The 25,480-nt window shown below is 31.4% G+C and overlaps 1 protein-coding gene across 3 annotated transcripts in view; it reads left to right on the plus strand.

Moving 5' to 3' along the window:
* Positions 1-25,480, plus strand: part of LOC127729721 (uncharacterized) — a 65,415-nt gene that overhangs the window by 34,353 nt on the left and 5,582 nt on the right. For all 3 annotated transcript variants that reach the window (XM_052237589.1, XM_052237590.1, XM_052237591.1), the window contains 8 exons: positions 7,868-7,948; positions 10,711-10,724; positions 14,908-14,994; positions 15,735-15,899; positions 16,423-16,524; positions 18,754-18,858; positions 19,175-19,312; positions 22,855-22,947. In XM_052237589.1, the coding sequence (XP_052093549.1) occupies positions 7,868-7,948; positions 10,711-10,724; positions 14,908-14,994; positions 15,735-15,899; positions 16,423-16,524; positions 18,754-18,858; positions 19,175-19,312; positions 22,855-22,947 (785 nt within the window). The remainder of the gene's footprint in view (positions 1-7,867; positions 7,949-10,710; positions 10,725-14,907; positions 14,995-15,734; positions 15,900-16,422; positions 16,525-18,753; positions 18,859-19,174; positions 19,313-22,854; positions 22,948-25,480) is intronic.

The following is a 25,480-nucleotide window of genomic DNA, read 5'->3' on the forward strand; positions in this document are numbered from 1 at the left end:
GAACAGCTCTTTAATATCAAATCTTCGAAATGAAGTTAAATTTGTGGGTAAAGTGTAATCATTATAGGTCATTGTGTAGATTACTTTTGGTGCTATTGTGTAGTAAAGGGTAAAAGATTTCCAAGGTGGTTGTGATATGACTGTGGGCACATATTTGTATGTAATGTGATCATAAAGCGAAGGCTCCTTTATTTATTTTGCATTTGCAGATACCATTATGTGTAACTTAATGTTTAGAATTTTTACCTTGAAATTTGTAAACGTAGATATTTAAAATATAGAATATGTGATCCGAAATCTGTGATATTTGAATAGTCCAATATTTATTTTCATTGTCATTGCGTTGTCAATATTTTGGAATATAATAATAGTAATATGCATAATATGTTTCATTGAGAAATCTCATTAACTCACATTTAATCTTTTGCAATAGAAAGATTAAGTGAATACATTTAAATGATTTTTGTTTATACTTTTTTACTTATTGAAATACTCAGAAAAAAGAATCGGAATGCAATGATTTCATAGGATGAAACCGATAATTGGTTATTTCAAAAATTCTCTTAATTAAATGACTTTCCGTAAATGATCATCTAGGATAGATAAATCAAATCTATTTAACGATTTTATTCTTTTGGCAATTTTTCATTAAATATAACATTCACACTCATCAGGCAAACTTAGCTGCACCGGCTTTTCTTCTGTTTAGAACCAGTTTGGATATGTGTCTATTTTGTTTCGTTAGGGTTTGGCTTTCAACTGTTACTCAAGGTGTTCTTCACAGAGTTAAATCACCCTAAAAGAGAGCTGGTTACAGATACTTTTTTGAATGATAATTTCATTAACTAATTAGTTTAATTTATTAAATAAATCCCGTTGATGACAATTTATAATAAACCTTGCTCAAGACATTTTTAATTGATATGAGTTATAGTTAAACTGCTTATTTCGACTAGCAAACAAGATAATTTTTCTCCATTTAGATTTGTTAATACTTATATATTTGTATATTTTTACATTTTATACAATTATTATTGAATAAAAACCCAAGAAAAATAGTTTGTCTATTTGCTTCTTTTGTTTTAAGAATGGGTAAATATTTAAGAGTTGTTTTGCTGTCTTTCCATAATATCTTAATGATCTTCAGAAAACCTACAAATCTACAATGTCTGGCAAATCTCAGGAATACTTGTGCTCATTTCTAACACATTGATATTTTATTATGAATCATAACTCTACCCGTTCTGTTCATTTTATACAGTTTCAAAGTTTTATAATCGTTGAAGATGAAAATTTTTGTTCTTATCAAAGACAGCAAAACCAGAAATCATACATACGACATTTTATCCCACTAATGTATATTATTTATATTATTTATGTAATGATGAGACATTCACTTATGATACATCAACCAACAATATAATTATCACACAAAACAGTAGTGTCCCTGAAGACAATTGACTTTATAAGCACGCATGGACTTGCTCGTTCGTCATCTATTGTTGTCGATGACATTTTCCTACGTTAAACATTTAAACTTCTTTTGTGATATAACTGGACCAGATTTTACAGGATTTGGCAGAATTCAACATATAAAAAGTTTTTTTTGTATTAAATATTCCCGATTTAAATCGTTGGGGCGAAGACGTTAAATGCCGATTGAGAATATTGCTGATTTAGATGGATCAGTTTTCAATTTAACCACAAAGCTAAATCTTTTCATTTTAATCAGTAATAATGATCGACAGACTCGCTTAAAATATTACTGTTCCCCACCCTTAGCGCCGCGGTTGATAGGATAAGTCCGTCTGTCCGTCCAATCAAACTCAAGAGACCGTTTGACGGAATGCTTTCATAATTGATAGGATTAATTGTCGTCATATTCTCTTGACTTAATCGTAAGTTTGATTCGCCAATTTCTATGGGAGTTATGGGACTTTGATCATTTTTTTTACTATCTGAACAATGAAACCTTGTGAACGTAAATCCTCTGAATTTGTGTTACAGAAAGTTTTCATATCTTGTAGGATTGATTGCCATTATGTGTAGTTGGTCATATTTTCCCGTTTTTGGGATTTAACAATTTATACGGGAGCTATGGGACTTTGATCATTTTAACATATTGTGAACGCAACTCTTCGGAGACCATTTGACAGCAATCTGATACTTGGCACGTTTTTTTGCCTTCATGCGAAGCTGATCATGTACAATCATTATGGTCCGAGTACACAGTTATTTCGTAGTGCATTTCTTTTAGACAATAAATGAAAATTAAAAAAATCCCACCTGCGCTTTCTCAATAATATTTTTACAGTGTGTTGTACTACTTTTGGGACAAATTATATCAAAATTATAGAAAACTTCATCGGCTCTAACTCAAAATATGGACAATTTTATGTTAAGGGGGTCTTGAAATCTTTTGACAGCTTCGGAAGTGCTTATTTTTAACCTTTTTCAGCTGGACCAAATCACTACTTTACTTTAAAATTCATGACCCAAATTTTTTTACAGTGTAATTTCATCCCCCTACATGCTATTTGAGCATAAAACATGGAGAAATAAATTTGGAAGGGGTATAAAAAAAATTGGCAAGTAACACACTATCCACACTAGGGACTATATTCGGACAACGAAAATCAAAGGACGATAACTTTGTACTCGGACCTTATGATTTGACCATTTTGACGGGAGTTAAGACCATTTGTTAAAGTATAGAATTTTTTGAGTTTTATAACACTGTAACCTTGTGAATGTAAATCCTCTGAGCACATTTGACAAAAAGCTCTCATAACAGGTAGGTCTATTTGCCATCAGGTTTGTTTACCGTGTGTATCATAATTTTGATTTACCATTATTACGGGAGTTATGGTACTTTCACCGTTTTATAATATTTTACCTCAATGACACTTTCTTGGAAGGAACATAAATTCCTCATTTATACAGCGGCGGAGACATTTGGCTACCTTGTTTCATTCTAAATTATTGATAACCTTAGCGATATTAATGTCACAAAAACCTTCATTTGTACCCTATGGACAATCATACATTTTTTGAGAACTTCTTGGCCAAGCCGAACCAATTTTATTGCAAGAATATATCTATGTTCGTGTGTTGCAAATTACTACGGATTTTTTCCATTTGGCAAAGCCATAATCCTGTCAAACTCTCCTCATGCATGACTTAATACCAGAATTGCACTCGTCAGGTGACACTTACAATCAAGGATCATGTTACTTTCAGGAGACATCTAGTTCTACCGCGATTTAAATGGAGTTTGTGTTGCCGAATCTTCCTTTTTATGTGTTATATTTTAAGGATTGTTGATTCTCTTTAATTCTGTTTTTTCCATGGAGTCGTTTTTCACTCTTTGTCAACTGTACGAATGGCCAAGAGTGAACAACATCGGGAAACATGTATTGTAAAATATATGATTGGAGAACTCTTAAATACAATATTTAAAGAAACATGATTATACTTGATGTTGATAAATTGTTCACCTTCGCCCAATCATTATCTGTCTAGGCTAGTTCAATATTACAGCATAAAAGTAAGATGATAGCAAAGGGACGTACAAAAACATAAGTAGAAGAAAGTCAGACACAAACATGACAAAACCAAAAAAAGACGAAAAGACAAACAACAGTCTACCAAACCTCTGAAAGGCATTTGTTTTTTTGTCGTTGGGTTGTTGTCTCAATGATATAACCCATCGTTTTTTGATGATTTTGTTACAGAAAATTAAGAATTGAACAACACAAAGCCTATAAAGATGTGCTAACCGGATGCACTTCCTGTTAAACTAGGGAAATCATCGTGTAACGAATGACAGGAATGAATACAGCCGCATGTGGTGTTGTTACGAACGAGAAAAAAGCTTATGGCAAGGTTTATGGAAAATATCCGTGGTTATATTAAGCACAGATATTCCTTAACGTACAACCAAATTTTGAAGGCGTTCGTTAAACTATCAAAGAGATGAAGTTTAAATTTAACATTAAGAACCATCGGTTCAATAACTTTCCAGTTAGCATTAGCACTCTCTCAAGTAAATGATTATAGAAACGCAATCCTTAGAATATTTTATCGATATATAATCCATATGCAGATGTGTTGCAACACAAACATATCCGGTTTAAAGTCATTTGATTAGAAGGGAACATTTTCAATTGACCCTTACTGTCAGTACCTGTAATATAACACATAAATTATTTCCGTTAACATATTATTGTTGAATAACAACGATATGGTCCGTTGTTATTCTCCATCAGATCATTAAATATAATCTTACTACCACTGAGAAATTCATTCTTTAGGATACCAAGTATCAGGTGCACTTATTGTTTTAACACCATATATTCTTTTTATTGAAAATTTAAGGTTATGCATTGCATTAAATCTAGGAGTGCAGCTGGTATTTGGTGTTTCGAGCCTGACGTAGTTTACTCCATAAACACGTATCATTTGCACTTAAATCGATAAATTTATATTTTTGCTTTAATTGTTTTCTTCGCACTGCTTAAATTTACTATTCCTCAGTTCAAGGTTTGTTATCATGGTGTTGTTACAAGACAGTTAGTTATTAGAACATTTTAAGTTGAAACTGATGCAAGTGGAAAGGTATTCGTAACCAAAACGTTAATGTACACAATTTTCCTGTATTATATGCTTGGGGTATACGCAAAAATGGATTTTTTTCTATATTTCCCAAAATACTTCAACTGTCGATTCTGTGCAAAACCTCAATCTAATGATCATTTCGTATTATAAAATGTAATGACTGAGAACGGTCGTTTATGCCTTTCTAGTGATAGTTTTACCCATAGTTTGTAATGGTTATTATATTTTGATACAAATTATGTTGTTGTATTGATAAAAATTAAGACAGCTTAGACAACCTTGTCTCACACCGACACCGTTGCTTGATTTTACAAGATTATTATTTAGGCTATCACACATGTTACAGTGATTGCTAACCTTACTAACAAAAGATTTCATAAGAGTCGGATGTTTTGTTGTCCTGCATTTGTATTTTGAAAATGATTCGGGAAAAAAAATTTACACAATATATGCAATGATAATTTTATAATCTGAAACACAAAATACATTATTATATTTTCTTCCTTTAGGTGGTTGATGCATTCAAATATTTAGAAAAAGCTTGTATTGTTTTAACTTTTGTTGTATTATTATGTTTGCCTATTTTGATGTTCATGATTTTAGGGCATACACTCATGAGAATCTCTTTTTCATCTACTACTCAACAGAGGACGCACTTTCCATCTTTACATCTACGACTGATTCAAAATGTAAACCATCACATAAAGCAATATCTTTCAACTGAGAACTCATTAAATTGCACAAGGATATACAGTTCAAAAACTTATCGGCAAATTTATCATTCGACCCGAATTGTATAAGATGCTGACTCGTATACGTTTACTGCATATTTTTTCATTGCTTTTCGGATTTTTTTCCGCGTATTTAATGGAGAATTAAAGCCCCCAATTTTGAAGAAAAAACTAAACGAAAATGACATTTGGCACACTAAGACTTGCTATTGGAGTTTTACTTGAGAAAAGAATGAAGATGTGAGACAGAAAGTGGACTAGGTTGATGTAATGTAGTCGAATAAGGATAAATAATGCCTTGCAAAATCGAATAATTAACCAATAAATGACAGTTGATAAATTAAAGACCCTGTCACTAAGTATTGTCAAGGGGTTACGTTATCCATTTTCCGTATTAAAAATATTTCTCTCGTCACTATGAACGGAGAGTGACCACCGAGCTGATGATACCCTCGGGGACTAGCAGTCCACTAGACGTGGTTTGCAAGGCTGGTATTTATTTAGATTAAGATCAAATAATTTTATATGATATTAAGCTAACTCGTTATGAAATCTATAATATTTGTATTTAGCTTTTACTATAACACACTCGACCAGTATCAACCTTATCATCATAAAAATATGTTGTCATTATTGACGGTGTAGTTGGTATACTGTCGCTGCTTATTATTATTGAAGTAACTATTATCTGCATTTTACATATTGAAAATTAAATAAAAGAACTAAATTTTGTAGATTACTGTACCACTATCAGCTGACTGATAAATGAAATCATAAATATGAAAAACTTATCGGCAAATTTATCATTCGACCCGAATTGTATAAGATGCTGACTCGTATACGTTTACTGCATATTTTTTCATTGCTTTTCGGATTTTTTTCCGCGTATTTAATGGAGAATTAAAGCCCCCAATTTTGAAGAAAAAACTAAACGAAAATGACATTTGGCACACTAAGACTTGCTATTGGAGTTTTACTTGAGAAAAGAATGAAGATGTGAGACAGAAAGTGGACTAGGTTGATGTAATGTAGTCGAATAAGGATAAATAATGCCTTGCAAAATCGAATAATTAACCAATAAATGACAGTTGATAAATTAAAGACCCTGTCACTAAGTATTGTCAAGGGGTTACGTTATCCATTTTCCGTATTAAAAATATTTCTCTCGTCACTATGAACGGAGAGTGATATCAAAAAGTAATAACACAATAACTTTTATTTGGCTGGCTTGTCCTGCAATGATATATCATATTGCGAAATTTCCGGAGGCTGTTCGTCAATGATGACTAGCATAGATAACTATGGCCACCATTTCCTCGCGTCAACGGTTTGTTTACACCCAGTATTGCCGATGTCGTCTACAGCATCATTTACTCGATTAAATTTCTGTGTGCAAAATTCTCCCAAATGAAGTTCGTATTCAGATAAAAACACGTAACAACAAAATACTCCACACAAAGATTTTTTAATACGAGAATTTAGTTTTACAACCAATGAGAATTGAATATCGATGGAGAATCTCGTTAGTTGATTCCAACAAAATTAATTAAGTCTTATCATGAAATAACAGTTCATAAATGTGGTGTGTCAGAATAGCCTTTTTGGATTTACCAGGAACCGTCAAACACAAGAAATTGAAAACCAAGAATGAAATAATACAAGAATACGCGAGGAATTTTTTTTTTCAATTTATCAACAGAAAATTTAAAAAAAGGTATGTTTTAAATCATGTCAGTACCGAAGTACTGACCACCGAGCTGATGATACCCTCGGGGACTAGCAGTCCACTAGACGTGGTTTGCAAGGCTGGTATTTATTTAGATTAAGATCAAATAATTTTATATGATATTAAGCTAACTCGTTATGAAATCTATAATATTTGTATTTAGCTTTTACTATAACACACTCGACCAGTATCAACCTTATCATCATAAAAATATGTTGTCATTATTGACGGTGTAGTTGGTATACTGTCGCTGCTTATTATTATTGAAGTAACTATTATCTGCATTTTACATATTGAAAATTAAATAAAAGAACTAAATTTTGTAGATTACTGTACCACTATCAGCTGACTGATAAATGAAATCATAAATATGAAACATGTAAAACATAATATATTCATCAACTGATGACCTAGCAGATTTTTTTGTATTGAATTTCTTGGATTTGATGTGTATATTTTGATTTTCGTAGTTTTTCCAGTAAAATGTTTCTGACATAAATTAAAAAAAAGGAGAAATATACGCTTCATGAAATCTTCAAATGAATATTAAATCCAATATGATAAAACAGACCAATATAAGCAACTACATGGCCAATAACGACAACACTTCTTTTCTTGATGATAAAAAATACACAACTTGCAAAATATATCGGACCAAATATGCAAAATATATTAAAAACGAACATACTAAAAGTGACGACGATCATATTCTTAAATTTTCCCATGATGCATTCTTTTTATTATTGAGGAAGAGCTATGATGTTAATGTATACATTTTACTTCATTTGCACAGCTATAACAGAGAGAAGAATGGCTCCTGCACAAACACGCGTTGCAGAACCAAGGGCAAGGTCATTATCCCCACCACCAGTGGGTAAGTTTTACTGAAAATACAAAGAAAGATAAGTTTTTGATTATATTCGAACTGAGAAATCTTTATTAATTTCTGTCTTATAACCTGTGACAATTAGCAATTTATTTCCTTTTGAAGAATCATGTATGCACCTTTTACCGGTAAAATGTCGGAGATAAAGAAAGGGGGGCTTTAATGTTATAAATATTTTCAACCCCGCCACAAGTGTATGTGCAAGTCTTAAGTCAGGAAACTCATTAGTGGTTGACTCTAATCGTGTTTGTCCTTTATGGGAAAACGTAATGGCAGGTTTTTAATGATAATGCCATTACTTCTACTGGGTCAATACCTCTGCCGGTGGACTCTAAGTCCACGATGGTATGCCCAGCCCAGTAGTCACTACTTCGGTTCTGGCATGAACCTACGGATATAGTTTTTTATAGAAATTTAAATTAATCTAACTCATGTACAGGTCTTAATCCTTGTCCAGGTTTGAATTTCACCTTTGATTCTATTTAGTTTAACAGCTCTTGAACGTTTATACTTATACTAAGTTTCGGATTTTTAAATATTGGACATGATCATCACCGATGAAAACGTCATTGTCAAAATGTGCATCTGATGCAGTAAAATTATTACCTTCAATGTTATTGATATCTTGATGTCTTTAGACCATAGAAAATCATGGACATTTCCATACATTGCTATATATTGTAGGTACTCGTGTTGTATCCGCAAATCCCCCAAAACTCTTTCAATAATTTAATGAAACTTTCTTACAATCTTAACCATATGTTGCCCCAAGCAGATCATAGACTTTGTACTTGCCTTTTGTGGGAGCGTGATACCATTTTATGACATTTCCTCGTAGTTCTTCTGGTTTCAGATGTACTTGCAACAGGTCTGTGCTATTTGGTATTTTGATGTGTCAGCTACTATGACTTTCAGTTTAAAGCCGAATATGTATCTGCATACATATTTATACTTCAGGGACTATGTAATTTTTGCATTGCTTAAAAGTTTGAATCGCAACAATATATCCATTATGTGGCAAAACGGTGGTAAAAAACTAATAATGAATCGATCGATCATTACTAGTGACAGGTTAGCTAATATGTTTATAAAGGTCTATGATAACAGGTGTAAAATATGAAACCAAGACTTTATTAAGTTCATGCGTCCGAAGCGTTTTTCTGGATATAACATATTTCCGGTTTGAACGTGCATGCCTGAAAATGGTTAATCTAGAAAATAGCTTCTGACTCACCGAATGTATCAAGTGTTATTTTCATTGAATGATTTGCTACATATGGTTAAATGATCTGCATGATATTTACATTTCCGTAGTGCATAACTTTCTGATTGTTTTGTAGTAATGAATAATAGATAAAAATTATAATCATCTCCTCGTCTGTTATTAAACATGTTATAGGAGATAAAAAAAATTAAGCAAGTAAATCTTTTTTTTTATCTTTCACATATCTTGCTCTTGGTCCGATGTATGACCGGTTGTAACTTATAATTATGTCATTATATTTATCTTATTTATATTGTCCTTGTGCAGTTAAATTGGTACTTTAATATTAATGTGTTGTCCATCTCCTAATTTCGATACACTTATTCATTGTGTTATGATATCTACGTTGTTGGTATATCTTAACTACAAAGGTTATATGTGTATCTCCTTTTTGCATTGTGATATTTTGAGAGAAAATAACATGAAAATACTTTAACATTTGCATATATTACATATTTTACGAGAGATAACATAGTGACTATCTGCTTGAATTAGACACTTAATGCAAAAAAACCCCACTTAAATGGGATTTAAACCTTGTGATAATAAAACATTACGAAATCAGGAGACATCCATTTGACATTCCTGGCAGACACAATAGGTTTAGTCACTACAAGAAATGAAAAACATTGCGTTACTGTAGATTTCGCATGTTCTCACTATACGGACTTTATTAACAGGAATCTGCTCATTACCCCAAAACTATTCCAACAGAGATATGAGGAAGAACACTTCATAAGTTTTACGGTTACAATCCTAAATCGGTTGACCAATACGTGATGTGTCGGTGTCTCAACCTACTAGCGACACGTTTTCGTGTACTTAGATCTATAGATGCCAATGAAATCGTCTGATCTGTAATTTTATCGATTGTGTCCGATTCCCGATTGTGACATTTTTACTTTGTCTGAATTCGCATAGATGGCGGATGATGCAAGCATAGCAAGAGACTTATATTTGTCGACGCAAATGATTTCTACTTTTGAAGTTCATGCGATTCCCCCTGATTCTGTTTGTTACCTTGACTTGTCTCTTTCTAAACGATTAACATAAGTAAATTACTTTCTCCTTAATTCATGACGAAAATACAAATAACTGAAAATTGACAGTAACAAGAATTTCACCGAAAATCGGGATTAAATTCATGCTGTGGAAGGGTAAACATGACAAGTGCAAAAACAGTAATAAGTCGCATTACGGGTTTTCGAAACAATCTACAAATCTTATTAAATTGCCCTAGTTAGATTAAACTACTAGTATCCAAAATTTTATTTAAAAAGCTCTTAATTCAAATTGAAGATAATTTTAATCAGTTTCAAAGCAAGGGATCAGAGCACCCTTCTCGAAAGCACTTAAAATGTAAACGTAAACTTAAATCATATCAAATTTATGAACAAAGGCAGATATACTACTATTATGTTGGGTAATTTATTAAAAACATAGATAACTATAATCAATAATCTTAAATTAATTTTTTTCTAAGCAGCAGCAAAACGATCGGTAAGAAAGAAGCACCCATTTCCTGGTCCAAGTAAGTACATGTTGCATATTATTTGTACAGTACATTTTTATACCTATTATGTACGGACATTATCTGCAGCAAATTACACAAATAAATCTTTATAAGAAAGAAAAAATCATGTCTCAGAATACAAAATAGTTATCATTACTTTATATGTACTTTAATAAATTTTATAATTAGTGATTTAACTAATATATTATTCTAATGAATCATTTTCGCAATCAATGTTTAATGTAACCTAAATTTTTATGATGTATTCTTTTTATTTTCAGAAAGACTTCGGAAGTTTCGTCACATTGGTTATGCTGCTTGGTTTATAGCTTCACTAAAAATTTTAGCAGAAAAGGTAGAACCTACTAACACCCACAAAAATCACATACTGTTATAAATAACTTTCAATCATGTAATTAAAGTGGGAAAGCTTCTTCATATCCCGTATAAAGTAATAGTAAAATTAAATGTTACCTGGACATAAGGTAAATTAAATAATTGAATTGATGAATTAAAGAATAAAGATGTGTTGTATTTAAAAAAAATATATAAAAACTAAAAAAGGAAATTTATGACAAAACCCAAACGTTAGATGAGATTTAAAAAAAAATATATATATTCTTGCGTATTTTCAGGATTAGCATACATTTGCTAAATAACATGCAACAATTAATCATCGAGCTGTACAAAGGAACAATATTGCTTTAAACCACGTTTAGAAATTTTATCTTTGAACAAAACTACTTATAGACACAGAATTATACTTCTAACGTCTTAAATTTTTACTTTGCTCGGATGTTTTCCCTCATAGATAATTGCAGATTTTTTAAGATATGGTAATGCGACTATTTTTCGTCTGCAATATTTACATTTTCTATGAACAGAGATACTTTATTCAAAGAGCTTGCTTTTATTCGAGCTGTCGAAGAAAGTGAAAGGAACATACGTTTGATCTGAAGTCCATTACTATGATTAGCTTTTAATATAGTCTATATTGGTCATATATGGCGGACGTATTATTAGTCAACTCGTACAAATAAATTGTATATTTTCGGACAATGTACATATATTGTATAAGTAATTAATTACAAATCATCAATACCGATCGATAATAAAAGACATATTAGCGCACCGTGTAAAATTGTCGTCTCTCCTCTTAGCAAATACCAAATGGGAGTGCAAACGTTTGGTTAGTGTAAAACTATATAAAAAATAATTAAACTAATGCATTACTTGAGACAATTATGTGCTATTTGATCTAGGAAATATGAATAGTTAATATTGTTATATGATATCTTTTTTTGCAGCCTTCCCTTTTCCTAATAACACTTGCTTTAAAAGAAACCGTGGGAAATCTAATGTTGTGATTATTAAAATTCTCATTTTGAAATCATTTAAAAGAATTATTATTAGAAGAAAATCCGTTGAAAATATGAATATAAATTTTGCAATTATTATCCCCTTCATGAAGAGGGATCACTAAGACGATCGTTCCCTGTAAATCGAATAGAATCTATTGTTGTAAAGGCCATTATCTATAGTTTTATTGCATAAATTAGGAAATGATTATTTAAAAAAATATCATGAAATTATACCGACAATTTATTTTAGACTTTTTTCGGAATTACAAATTTATAATATTTTTGTTGATATATGTTATTTACAGTCGACTAGAGGTTAGTTATGTGATTTTTTGTGATTATATTTATTACAGTACAAATAACATGTACTCACCATCTGCATCTAACATTAATACTAACACATGTGTTTTGACACTTATTTTGTACTATTACTTATTATAAAGTGCTTACATTTTAACACTTACATGTAATCTAACATTATCTTTAATAACCTAGATATTTTCTAGTATTTTTCTTGCCGTAATTAGCAATGGACTGATGTGCACTTTTAACAAACGGTTGTACAATTAATCATTAGTTATAATTAGTTATCTTCCAAAACCATATATAGTTTACAATCTGTAATGCATCTTCCCAGATGATCTTACTTTTACTTAGACTAATGAATTAAAGAGTAAATTGGGTTTACCACTATTTTAATTTAATTACGCTTGTGCTTGTATCTTGCAATTTCCACGATCATACGGAGGTGAGTTGGAAAACGCTCAAAATAATTTCGTAATACGCCTAAATTCAATCTAATGTCAACTGAGGCAGTAAATATTATTAACATCCATATATATATATAACATTTGTTGTTACCTGTTAGTCAAATGCGTTTTGTTAAAATATACTTTTTCACTTTTTTGGTTTTTTGGAAAATGTTGTTTATGCTGTATTTAGACCCCTCTAACAAGAAATTTGTTTTGCATGCACACGTATAAAAATTGCGGTTTTTATCCAACGCAATCATAGGTTTGAACGTTGTTTTCAATTTAGACTTGTTTATATTTTTTCGTTTGGGCTTGTATTATATTTGCCTTCGGGTTTATATGATCCGTTCATCCTATTTGGACTCCTCAAAATTCAGGAGTCTATCCTAAATTGAGGTAAATTGTATGGCTTTCCAAATACCGTTTCGATTCCTAACATCACTGAAGAGACATTAATTGTCGAAATCCGGATATGGTGTACAAAAACCTTTGCACCTTTTGTTTGCGGTATAACATCTTTTTCGCAAGTTTATTGTTTTCTGTTTAGTATTAAATTTATATTTAAGATCCATTTATTACATCGGTGATCCGTTTATTTGGCAATCGCCAATGGCAGTCAGCAGGTATTAAGAACATTTGATGTTCGACCTGTTAGTCAAATGCGTTTTGTTAAAATATACTTTTTCACTTTTTTGGTCTTTTGGAAAATGTTGTTTGTGCTGTATTTAGACCCCTCTAACAAGAAATTTGTTTTGCATGCACATGTATAAAAATTGCGGTTTTTATCCAACGCAATCATAGGTTTGAACGTTGTTTTCAATTTAGACTTGTATATATATATTTATATATATAATATATATATAGATATAGATGGTGTACAAATTTTTGCACCTCATGCTTGCAGTATACCATCTTTTCTGCAAGTTTATTGTTTTCTGTTTGGTAATAATTTAATAATAAGATCTATTTTGTTACATCTTGTGATCCGTTTATTTGGCAATCGCCAATATATAATGGGTTTATATGATCCGTTCATCCTATTTCGACTCTTCAAAATTCAAGAGTCTATCCTAAATTGAGGTAAATTATATGGATTTCAAAATACCGTTTCGATTCCTAACATCACAGAAGAGATATTAATTGTCGAAATCCGGATATAGTGTACTTATTTTTGCACCTTTTGTTTGCGGTATACCATTTTTTCCGCAAGTTTATTGTTTTCTGTTTGGTATTAAATTAATAGTTAAGATCCATTTTGTTACATCTGGTGATCCGTTTATTTGGCAATCGCCAATGGCAGTCAGCAGGGTTTACGAACATCCGTTGTGTGACCTGCTAGTAAAATGCGTTTTGTTAAAATATACTTTTTCACTTTTTTGGTCTTTTGGAAAATGTTTTTTGTGCTGTATCTAGACCCCTCTACCATTAAAATTTGTTTTGCATTCACACGTATAAAAATTGCGGTTTTTATCCAACGCAATCATAGGTTTGAACGTTGTTTTCAATTTAGACTTGTTTATATATATATATTTTTTTTTCTTTCCTCAATAATAAACTGCATTGAACAAGGTATTTTAGACACATTATTGACTAGAAACAGTAATGAAAGGCAGCCTTTTTTCAGAATTAGTTTAATATTTTCCTGAGTCTCATGTTAAGGTTCTTATGTTTTTACTAGTAGTGATTTTATTTCATATCTTAATGATTTCTATTGTGTTTATGTCAATAAGACTTGAGTTACAACCAAAAATCATTTCTATGTACATTTATCCTCATTTCGAATTTGTAGGTTGCATTTATAATATATATATGTATTTCCTCAACATGAGCTCTTTGTATCTGATTTTGCTATGAAGTATATTTGATGCATTTGATTCAGCCTTCAATTTAATTTTTAATCAAAATTAATGCAAGAGTTACAATGATCTTATAGTAGTATATGTTTTGTATTTCTTTTGACTTGTCACACTGAACCTAATTAAGATTCCTTTTTGGTTGATACAAACCTTGTATTTTTATAAACGTTTGGTTAGAATGTCTTTATTTCTTAATTTTAGAATCAAGGAAACAGACCAAGTAGTGTATTTTTATTTGGTATTATTCTGAAAGAAATTGTGGCAGCTTTACATAGAATTTATTTAAATGTAAGTAAAAACTTATGTGCTTGGCTTTCATGTCCAGTAGTCTGTTTACGCTTTTAAATGAGAAATGTATATCAAAATCGAAAGAATTTACTGAATTACGGGACAAGACTTAATAAGATTACTAAGCTCGTGTCTGATCGTTGTTACTTATTAAAGCAAATAAAACATGTTTTAACTCTGAGTTTACAAACAAATGAGCAATTATAATAATAGTTAATGACATTTTATAAAGAAACCAACTGCACCTTTTGAATTATGATAACAATGTGTACGGTTCTATGAATACAGAAAGCAGTCTTGTTTAAGAAATACGTTACAAAATACTATCGGATACTGACGAAAGAAGAAATAGAAAAAAATAGATATGATAACTGGAGATATTATATTATCTTTTGATATTTTCCGTCCCTTTATTTCTATCAAAATACCGTCCCGCAGCTCTGTGACGTTGAAAAATTGACCTGACGATATTAATGTAAATGTGTGATCGGTTTCAATGAGCAACACATGTGTCTGGAATAACATTCATAAAATATACATAAACAAGTAAATCATTTCGTAAAATATCAGCTGTTTGCCACAATATGAATATTTGTTTAACTGGCTGCTGATATTTTTTATTAACTAAATTTTTCAATATTTTTTTCTGGTTAAATCTGGGCTTGAATATGTTTATGAAAAGGGGTGGTTATATCATTTCAACGGGTATCTTTTAGCTTTAACAACGATTATCTTTGCAGCCAAGTGGCAATATTTATCCAGTCTTAGCTGATATCATAAGCCCAAAAGCTTATGATTTAACAAATTTGTTAAGAGGAAGAACAAACGAACGAGAAACTCAGGTCATGATTCAGGAACTGCAATATGTGGTGGAAAATCTTGTATATCACATGACGGAAATTATGGTAAGAAATAATGCTTGAGGGATGGTTTGTGTTGTTTATGACTAGAATTGAAAACTTCAATCTTTTATTCCGCACACACCGAGTCTAGCCAATATTTTCTTATCCTTAATGGCAAAATTTCGTTCAATTGCCTTCAACAGAAAATGGATGGCAAAACTGTTTATACAAGAAATAAAGACATAATCAAAGAACGTTTTATAAACAGATATACCTCGTAAATCAATTAGAACTGACACGAGTATGTTTTATGATAATACCAATGTTGGATAATATTGAATAAGACAGTTAAAGAATGGAAAAATATGAATGAGGGTTTATCAGATATTTTTGTATCTGTATATTTTTACAATTCGTGACGAACACCACTCTTTTTGAATTAAAATACAAATATTTGCATTTGTTTATTAGTGGTTTTGTTTTGTCAAGAAGGGAAGGTAAACACATTAAGTCAAATATAATGAATGTATTAGAAATCACTGACCAACCTACACATTGCAATAGGATATCTATGCATGTTTTTCAGCCAAGCACCGGTGTTTTAGGAACCCACAGAAAGTCTGCGGTATATGAACTAATCAAAGATGGGAAACGGTTTCCTGATGGCTATTTTTGGCAAGTAGAGCTGGTAAGTTTGCTAATATACTCCTTCATTTCATTCATGCTCAGTCTTCAGTTTTGTTTGTAGTGTATTGTAGATTTTTGTTTGTCTTTTTGTCGTTTTTCGTTTTGCCATGATTTTGCTGTCGCTTGTCGACTAATGCGTTTTAATTTACCCTTTTGTATCTTCTGCCTCTAAATCATCTAGATAAAGACCTAGTACAATGTATTTTAGGCGGTATTTCGGATTTTAATGAAATGTTACATGCATTTAGAACTCGTTAAACTGCATCTAAATGTAGAAAAACATGATTTATATGTAGCATTTATTAACTAATATTTGTGAAATAGATCCATAAAAAGTGGCGAAAAAACAATTTGTGCCTTAGAGATGAAATTTCTATTTCTCTAAATTCTGTCTACAAAATTTAGTTTAAAAATAATGTGTTGTTGCTGAGAACATTTGTTTTGATAATTTTTAGAAATAGGGATAAGCGGAATCTTGTTTTCAGTAGACATCAGTCCGTCTCGATATGTAAAGTAAAAAACCGTTAATAGGTCAAAATAATCGTAACATCGTGACGAATCCGATGACCTCTATGACCGCTATGATTTTCATTTCCTAAAATCAAACATGTGCACAGCACTATTGTATCATTTTTAAAACAAAATTCTGTGGACGGAATATTGCAACGTTTATATTCTGCAGATTTCTTTACTATAGTATTGCTGGTACTTCATCATTTTTTGGCGTTTTTACTGATATTATTAAGCATTGTTGACCCATATGTAAAGTATAAACCACTTTTTATCGCATTCAGTCCCTATATATAGGTTTATACTTTACATGATACTGTATGGTGTCTTTTATCATATCTTAGCTTGATGACAGATATTTGATAGATTCTGTTTAATTTGTTCATAACGATAGTCTCAGGATGATTTAGAGCTTTGCATATGGGTCAATATGCGCAATTCATTTCAGGTAGGCGACAATTGTAGGCTTTCCTCTCATTCCTCTGTTCACATCGAAACTTGGATATGTATGTTGGCTCGTTTCGAAGCTGAGACCTTTTCACAGATACGGTTAAATTTTCGGGGTACGAAGTGCGGTTAATTTCGCACAAATCTGGAATCCTCGAAAGGCCCCATGTGATGCGGCTTCAGCAAGTATTTTCACACAGTTAAAATCTCCGGAAATTAAGTTCTATAAAAACATTTAATTACTCTTAATCTTTATTGTACAGACTTCAGCTCTTCAGAAAAGCACAAAGGATTAAGCTCGGTCAATTACTAAATAGTATAATGTCCAAAATCATATAGATGTTTCGTTTTTCTATTTATATCTGTGTTCCTCAATTTGAGGGTCGTTAGGGATATTGAACCTTACATCCCAGCTCCTCTGTTCTACCAGGGGTGATCTGAGCCGGATCACCCCTACCAGATCACCCTAGCTTGAGTTTCTTTGTCCTGCATGCTTCCTTTGTTCTGTAACATTTTGGCGGGATTGTCAAATCCACAATAAAAGTTAGAAATATTTATACGGAAAAGACTATCAAAATTTGTGTAGAAAAAAATCCAGTGTCTATGCTGGGTAATTTAACATCTTTAAACATTGTGTTTGGGGCTCATAAAGGGTATATACTATATAGTAATATATAAATTATATTATAATGATTGTGTGGCGTTCTTAACTAGATTTTATGAAGCGTAAATGGTTTTTTTATCTACTCTAGAATAGCTGGGATGTAAAATAGTTATCCCATTCGGACTTGGTGTGTCAGTGTAAGATCACCCGCTGGCCTCCGGCCATCGGGGTGATTATACACTGACACACCGCGTCCTCATGGGATAACTATTACATATGACATAGCTCCTTTGCATTTGTTCAAAATCATATGGATGTTGTTTGTGCAGTTATTTTTTTTTACTGACATATACTCAACATCTTATTTATTCCTAGTTATGTCATTGGCTATTTTTTAGTTCTGATTAAAAGTTGTTTCGTAAGCTTTGTCTGTAATTATAGTCTGCGAATAATTACCACGTAAGATACACCATTTTTTCAAATTAATATTGTTTATACAACTTCTCATACCAGGTACAACTTTCTAATAGCGAACAAACAATTGAATTGGTGAACGATGTGAAAAAAGGTTAGCTTTACAAAAGAAAATCGACACATAAGAGGACATCATTTTTATTAAAAACATGGTACCGTTATGGTCTTTTTTAAATCTTATTCTTCATATTACAGGACAGACTTCAGTTTACAGAAAATGGCAGAACAGCAGGAGTAGGAGACCCAGAAGGTTTCCTATTAATTGTCGGAATTTATATATCCAGAAGTCTCATCACAACAGTGAGTAGATTTTTATTTTCTTCAAGGCTGACTTCGACAATTACAAATTGCATCAATTTACAATGTGAATATATATTTTTGTATGTGAATATATATTTTTGTATATATATACTTGTATATAGAATATGTCAGGGGGTAAAGGCAAGGGCAGCTGATACTAATGTTATCCGTAATAGTTATTGATTTAAGTATTTTTTTAATAATCTCTATGTACTAATTTATGTTGTATATTCTTTTATACATATATTTATTTTTGAAATATGTGTGTCGGTGAAATTCGTTTTAAATGAAAGATAACTTTGATAAATTCTTTAAGTTGTTAATGAAACCAGTGGACTACGGACTTTCCTCTCAACAACTGTCAGATATAGCAGAAAGAAATCTGAAAATTCTTGCCACAACTTTGTTGTATTTAGTTAGACGTGTCTCGGGTTCAAGAGGACGAGCAATGATGGTAAGTCAACATTGAATTATTATACATGCCACATGATGTTCTTTTTAATGAATGCCACTTACTTTACTGTCTAATATAAGAATGATTGACATTCAAAACAAATAGAACTTGTTGAATTATAAACATAATTAAAACATTTAAATAGTATAAATAACTAATTAAGGAAGACAGAATTTGATCGTCTGCTTTTTTCATTGAAATGATCATCTTGCTCTTTTTTTATTTAAATGATAATCTGCTCCTTTATTCATTTAAATGATCATCTGCTTCTTTATTCCTTTAAATGATCATCTGCTTCTTTCTTCATTTAAAAGCAAGTACCACACATTAGATTACCATAAAATTAACCAAGAAAAAGCTTCCCAAAACGTTTAAATTGTGATCATGATGGGCGGCTTTTCAATTATTGTATTGTTTTTTTTGTTCTGTTTAGTGAAGTTTCTGGTTCGAATGTGGTATACATGTAACCCAGTCTCCCCAATGCCATAACAAAAAATAATGAAATGGGGCGAATATTCCTTGGAAAACGTAATCAAATTTTATAGACAGCTATGTCCTGCTATTACATCAGTACAATATAACTATTATATTCTCGGTATTTAAACATATTATTCTTGTAATTTTAAAACTTTTCCAATAAAATGAATGACATTGTCTAATATCCACAATTCATAAATTCATTGAAACCGCGACAACAATTTTTTCACACAGTTTTATTTTTGGCAGATCATTTTTTTTTAGAAATTATAGCCACAATCAGTCAATCATTAAAAACAAAATGTTTTCTATGATGTCACTCACAACAATCGATATACAAAGGACTATGTGTGATTATACCACTTTTTGGCCCCCTGAATTCGAAAATCAAACATCATTTTAATCAGACGAAAACCATAATTCATATGTTCATAAGACATCAAACTATCAATCATCAGTATTTATATTTTTGAGTTGTATCTTACATATTGGCATTATAGCTTAAAAATGGTAGCCTAATTCATCTAAAGTCAACTTGCCTGAGGGAGTTGAAACCTTAGTTTCTTAATAATTTCTAAATTTACAAACGGACAATCTAAGAAAGGTTTGTTATACATCATGTCAGAACCGAATACTGACTATTGAACTGATAATACCCTCCCGAGAACTGAAAGTCCAACAGCAGCGGTATCAAAGATGCAAATGTGTTTAAAATATCTCTCTGGTTAAGGCTGTTACTCATATATATTTTAACGAAAAAAAAAATACATGTAAAATGGCCATTTTAGTTCAAACGTGTCACTTTCGATATGTTGATGACGTCAAAGCGACACCTCAAGTGAACTTTCTGTACACAGTGGTCCAGATTATATTACCCTGTTGATTTATTAATAAAATGTACATAATTTTGAAAGATTTGAATGATTTTACTATTTGTGTCATTTTAGGGGCCAAATATTGGCTCTTAAGATACCTCCTTCTTTTCCTATTACTTTTAGACAAACCAGACATCTCGTACTTGATTTGCCTTTTTAACATTTTAATTCGAGCGTCATTAACGAGATTTTTGTAGACGAAACGCGAGTCTGGGGTACAAAATTAAACGCCTGATATCTTCTTTTTCTCATCATACCTTGACCTCGCTTTTTCTACTTTTCTGTAATTTTGTGTGGTTGGGTTGGTGTCTCTTTGACGTATACCAAATAAATGTTTTCATTCATTAAATACAGAAATGTAGTGTTTAGTGAACTTTTCGTCTTTTTATACATGCTGTTGTCTGTTTTTCTTTACCTTATGTTTGTTATTGCATCCTTGGTGTCCTCTTTCCCTTTTTCTATAAAGTACAGCCATCGTTATTCACGAAAAAAAATTTCTTCAAAGATACCATTCTTGTCATTTGGTTCCCCAGATGCGCGTTTCGTTATATAAGACACATCGGTAGGGTTCCAATCACAACAATTGAAAGGCCAAGTCATTTGATATATCAGCAGATCATATACTTTAAGGCTTCTTAATGTTTTTGATAGCATATGCTTATACTGGTTTTCTTTTTATATTGTTTCGTTTTAAAATGTGTTTTTGTTATCTGTAATACTGCTATTATAGAGTAAAGTTCTATTCCTGTTCTGATTTTTACCCTACCTTCTGCTGTTGTCTGTTCTGTGGTCGGGTTGTTGTCTCTTTGACACATTCCCCATTTCCATTCTCAATTTTACAGTTTCCCTATTGTTAGCAAAAAACTACATCTATTAAACGGACCATATTTTTCGGTTGATCTATTTTATAGATTTTCAAACGAAACGCCATGTAAGTGCAAGGAGTTTATTTATGCAAACATCTTTCATGATGAGTGATTGGTTGTTGTTGCTGAAATGTATCTTTCATATTCACGACGAGAACAAATTAGGAATTAATTCAATAGGCAAGTTCTTCAAAAGGGGTCGATTGGAAAGAAGGGTGGGAATTTAGAAAATCACTGGAAAATGAGAATAAATTTGATCGGGGCAGAAATTTTGCCTTGCAACATGACACATACAAACACCTAAAAGAGTTGCTGCAAGGCTTTTTGAGTGTTTTCACCCTACATCACGCACCGAATTTAACGGCCATTTTCCGACCGGGCATGGCTTTGTATCTAGATATCCCGCACAGTTAAGAAGATGTCCCTATTTGGAATTCGGTTTTACTGTCAGAAGGGAGAAGTGACGAGATGACCATGTTTCTATTTATAATTCAATATTTAGGTTAATATGCAAAACGACGGGTACCACATGTGGAACAAAATCTCCTTACCATTCCGGAACACCCGAGATTACTCCGGTTTTTGTTTGGGTTCGTGTTGATCACTCTTTAGTTTTCTAAGTTGTATTTTGTTGATATGTTTTTCAATTCGTTTGGGATCTTCCACCTCTCTGTTGATAAAATAACTTTTGATCGAGCTTCTAGGTCTATCTATTTTCTTTTCTATTCTTATAGTATATGCCTAAAAATATTTTACTCAATTGTTTTGTTTCAACAATCCTTAATTACAATTAGATTTCCCCAGTAATAGATTACCGTAACTGTATTCAGCAAAACCTTTCGAAAATTTTGGGACCGCAATGTTCTTTAACTTCGTACTTAATTTTACCTTTTAAACTTTTTTTATGCCAGCGTCACTGATGAATCTTTTTTAGACGAAATGAGCGTTTGACGTACACAATTTTAAGACTGGTATAAATGATGAGTTCATTTCTATACGTGCATGTTATCCTTTTACAATTTTTTTTCAGCCCCGCCTTTTTGAAAATGATGATCTCAGTACCTAAATAATTGGATACTCACCCCACCCAACCCCGATAATATTTAAAAAATCTCTATAATTATAGTTAAGATGGGCACCAATAATCAATATTTAGCTAAACTGCTCCAGAACTGCAAGCACTTCTTGCACCATACACACACGAAGAAGGTTGACGTCTTTTAAAATTGTCATCTTAATTTTAATAATAGATTGTTTTAACACATGCAATTTTTTAATTAAATGCAATACAAGTATCATATCGTTATTTTTTAAAATTTTGTAGCCAATGCCCTCGGAAATATCTAAATACTTATATACTGACGAAGAAATGCGACCTGTTTACGGTAAAATGGCGAAATCATTCAATTATGCGGAGGTACGTATTCTAAGTATGAAATTAGCAGGACACATGTCAACAGATAATATTATCTTGTTTTCATTTTCTCCTCAAAAATACATTTACGTTTAACTTTTTTTTCTTGAAATACGATCCTACAAGCATACGGTTTAATTTATAGATTTGGAATGTGTTTTATAGTTTATTCAATATAGATAAGAAAAAGAATACTTCAATCAGTTATCAAAAGTCTGTTTAAAGTTGAATAGAATGAAACGGCTGACTGTCAAGGAAAAGACAAAGCAATAATTCTGTTTAAAAAAAGAGGGACGAAAGATACCAGAGGGACAGTCAAACTCATAGATCGAAAACAAACTGACAACGTCATGGCCAAAAATAAAAAGACAAACAGACAAATAATAGTACAGATGACACAACATAGAAAACTAAAGACTAAGCAACACGAACCCCACCAAAAACTGGGGGTGATCTCAGGTGCTCCGGAAGGGGTGTTCATTTTTGGTTCTTGTTGTACAACATGTAGTGGTATATGATATATGATAAGAATTAAACATTCTCCGAAATAATCTACGCCCTTACTTTTTTGCTTTTTGTTTAGTTATCTTTCTTGCTAACTGATGCACAGAAATTATAAAGTGTTATTTTCATTAACTGACTTCTTGATTTTAAAATGTCATAGTTTTAAGTTTAAAAAAGTCTGAGAATATAATAGTTTTGGAATAACACGCCAAATTAATTATCACTCATTATGAATTTTATTTCAAAAATATCATTTTCATTATTATTTTCGCTTAAACCAGGAACTTATAAGGGAATGCGGCACAGGAATATATCAGAATACGACATACTCCAAATGTCATTCGGAACTAAAGATGTTCTTGCATTGCGTGTATTCTAAATTATATGAAGTAATTAATTCACTTCATTATTATGCCAAATTATGCTTTTGTGTAATGTACATGCAGCTTGTAGTTTTTTTTTAAAGGTCTGTTTCTTTACTAACACACTTTCTTATCATAGATATACATCAGCAGCAGTAGTGATGATACATGCCATCATACTGCAATTTTAGCTAACTTGTTCCGAACGGAGGTTTCTTCCTTATTTTACATCGGTCGTCTGTTTAATTTTTTTTTTAAATCTTCTCCAAAACAACTCCCATCCTTGATTCAGGTTTGAGATACAACATTAAAAACAATTATAAGATTTGGCATTAAATATGGTAATTGCGGGTTATTGATGAGTTATTATGAGTACTATATTTGATTAATGTCTTTTAGTTTAAAAAAGATCAGTTTTTAGACTAAAAAGGGGTTCTCGGAGAAAATCATAACTTCAAAGTTACATTTTTTTAGTAAAAATGTGTTATTATTAAATACTTAAATTGAAAAAAAGCATTGGGCTTTTTGCGATATTTATTTTACGTGTTTTCTCAACATTAGCACTTCTGTTTGCAAAATATTTAATTACAATATATTGGAAAGTAGAAATCCGTTTATGACTTAAAGTTAGTTTTACCCTCTAAAGGATATCGGGTGATAGTTTTAGAATTGTGGACTTCACAGGATGTAAAAGTCGAAGTAAAAATGAAAAAATGGCAATGTTGTATGATTGTTAATGAGACAAATATCCAACAAAGACCAAATAACGTGGATGTAAGCAACAATAGATCATTTACGTCCGTCAACCATTAGCAAAACCCATACCGTATATTTAGCTAAAGACACGGACATGCAAAATGTAAAAACAATTCTAACGAGATAAGATAAAAAGTCAGATTAAAAACATATACAATTAACTTTTTGATACATTACACAGGGAGAACATATAGCCAATTTATATGTAAAAATTGAAATAAAGTTAGCATAAAGTTTTATGAGGATATGATTAAGTAAGCAATCGTTATTTCCATATTCAGGGTTGATATGAACGTAAAATTGAAAGATAGTGAATGTTAGAGGACAACATTAGTGTGACAAAAATTTGTAAATTATACACACTATTTGACTTGGATGAAGATATAATGCATTTTTCATCTGTTCGCTTACTTTCTTTTAAAATCAAAGAAGGTTTTCCTTTGGCGTCTTTTGGTACAATTCAAAATCAAAAAAGGAAAATCTGTCTATATGGATAATGTCCAAAAAAGATGTTTCGTTTACTTTCACATTTGTATACATTGAGGATATTTGATCACCAAGCGCTATTTCAACTGGATACTTGACATAACCTTATGTAAACATATGTTTTATGAGGTATATTTTCATATTCTCTCTTCTTCCAAGCAAATTAAAAAATAAAAGATTTAGCGGAATTACACAATGTATAACCTCAAAGGACATGGTATGATAAAGCCAGTTTAATTTTCCCAATATTTGAATTTAAGAAAATAAAAAAGTATTATAAATGCACACTTGAAATGTTCACAACGCATGCAGAAATTTCCAAAATAGCCTCATTGTTAGATATTTTTTTTCTTCATTTGAATGTTCTACCTAATAAGATATTTTGCTACACAACTTTTATCAGATCTTATTTCAAACTATGACTGGTG

The sequence above is a fragment of the Mytilus californianus genome, unplaced genomic scaffold (genome assembly GCF_021869535.1).
Source record: "Mytilus californianus isolate M0D057914Y unplaced genomic scaffold, xbMytCali1.0.p SCAF_2, whole genome shotgun sequence".
NCBI classification, from domain to species: Eukaryota; Metazoa; Mollusca; class Bivalvia; order Mytilida; family Mytilidae; genus Mytilus; species Mytilus californianus.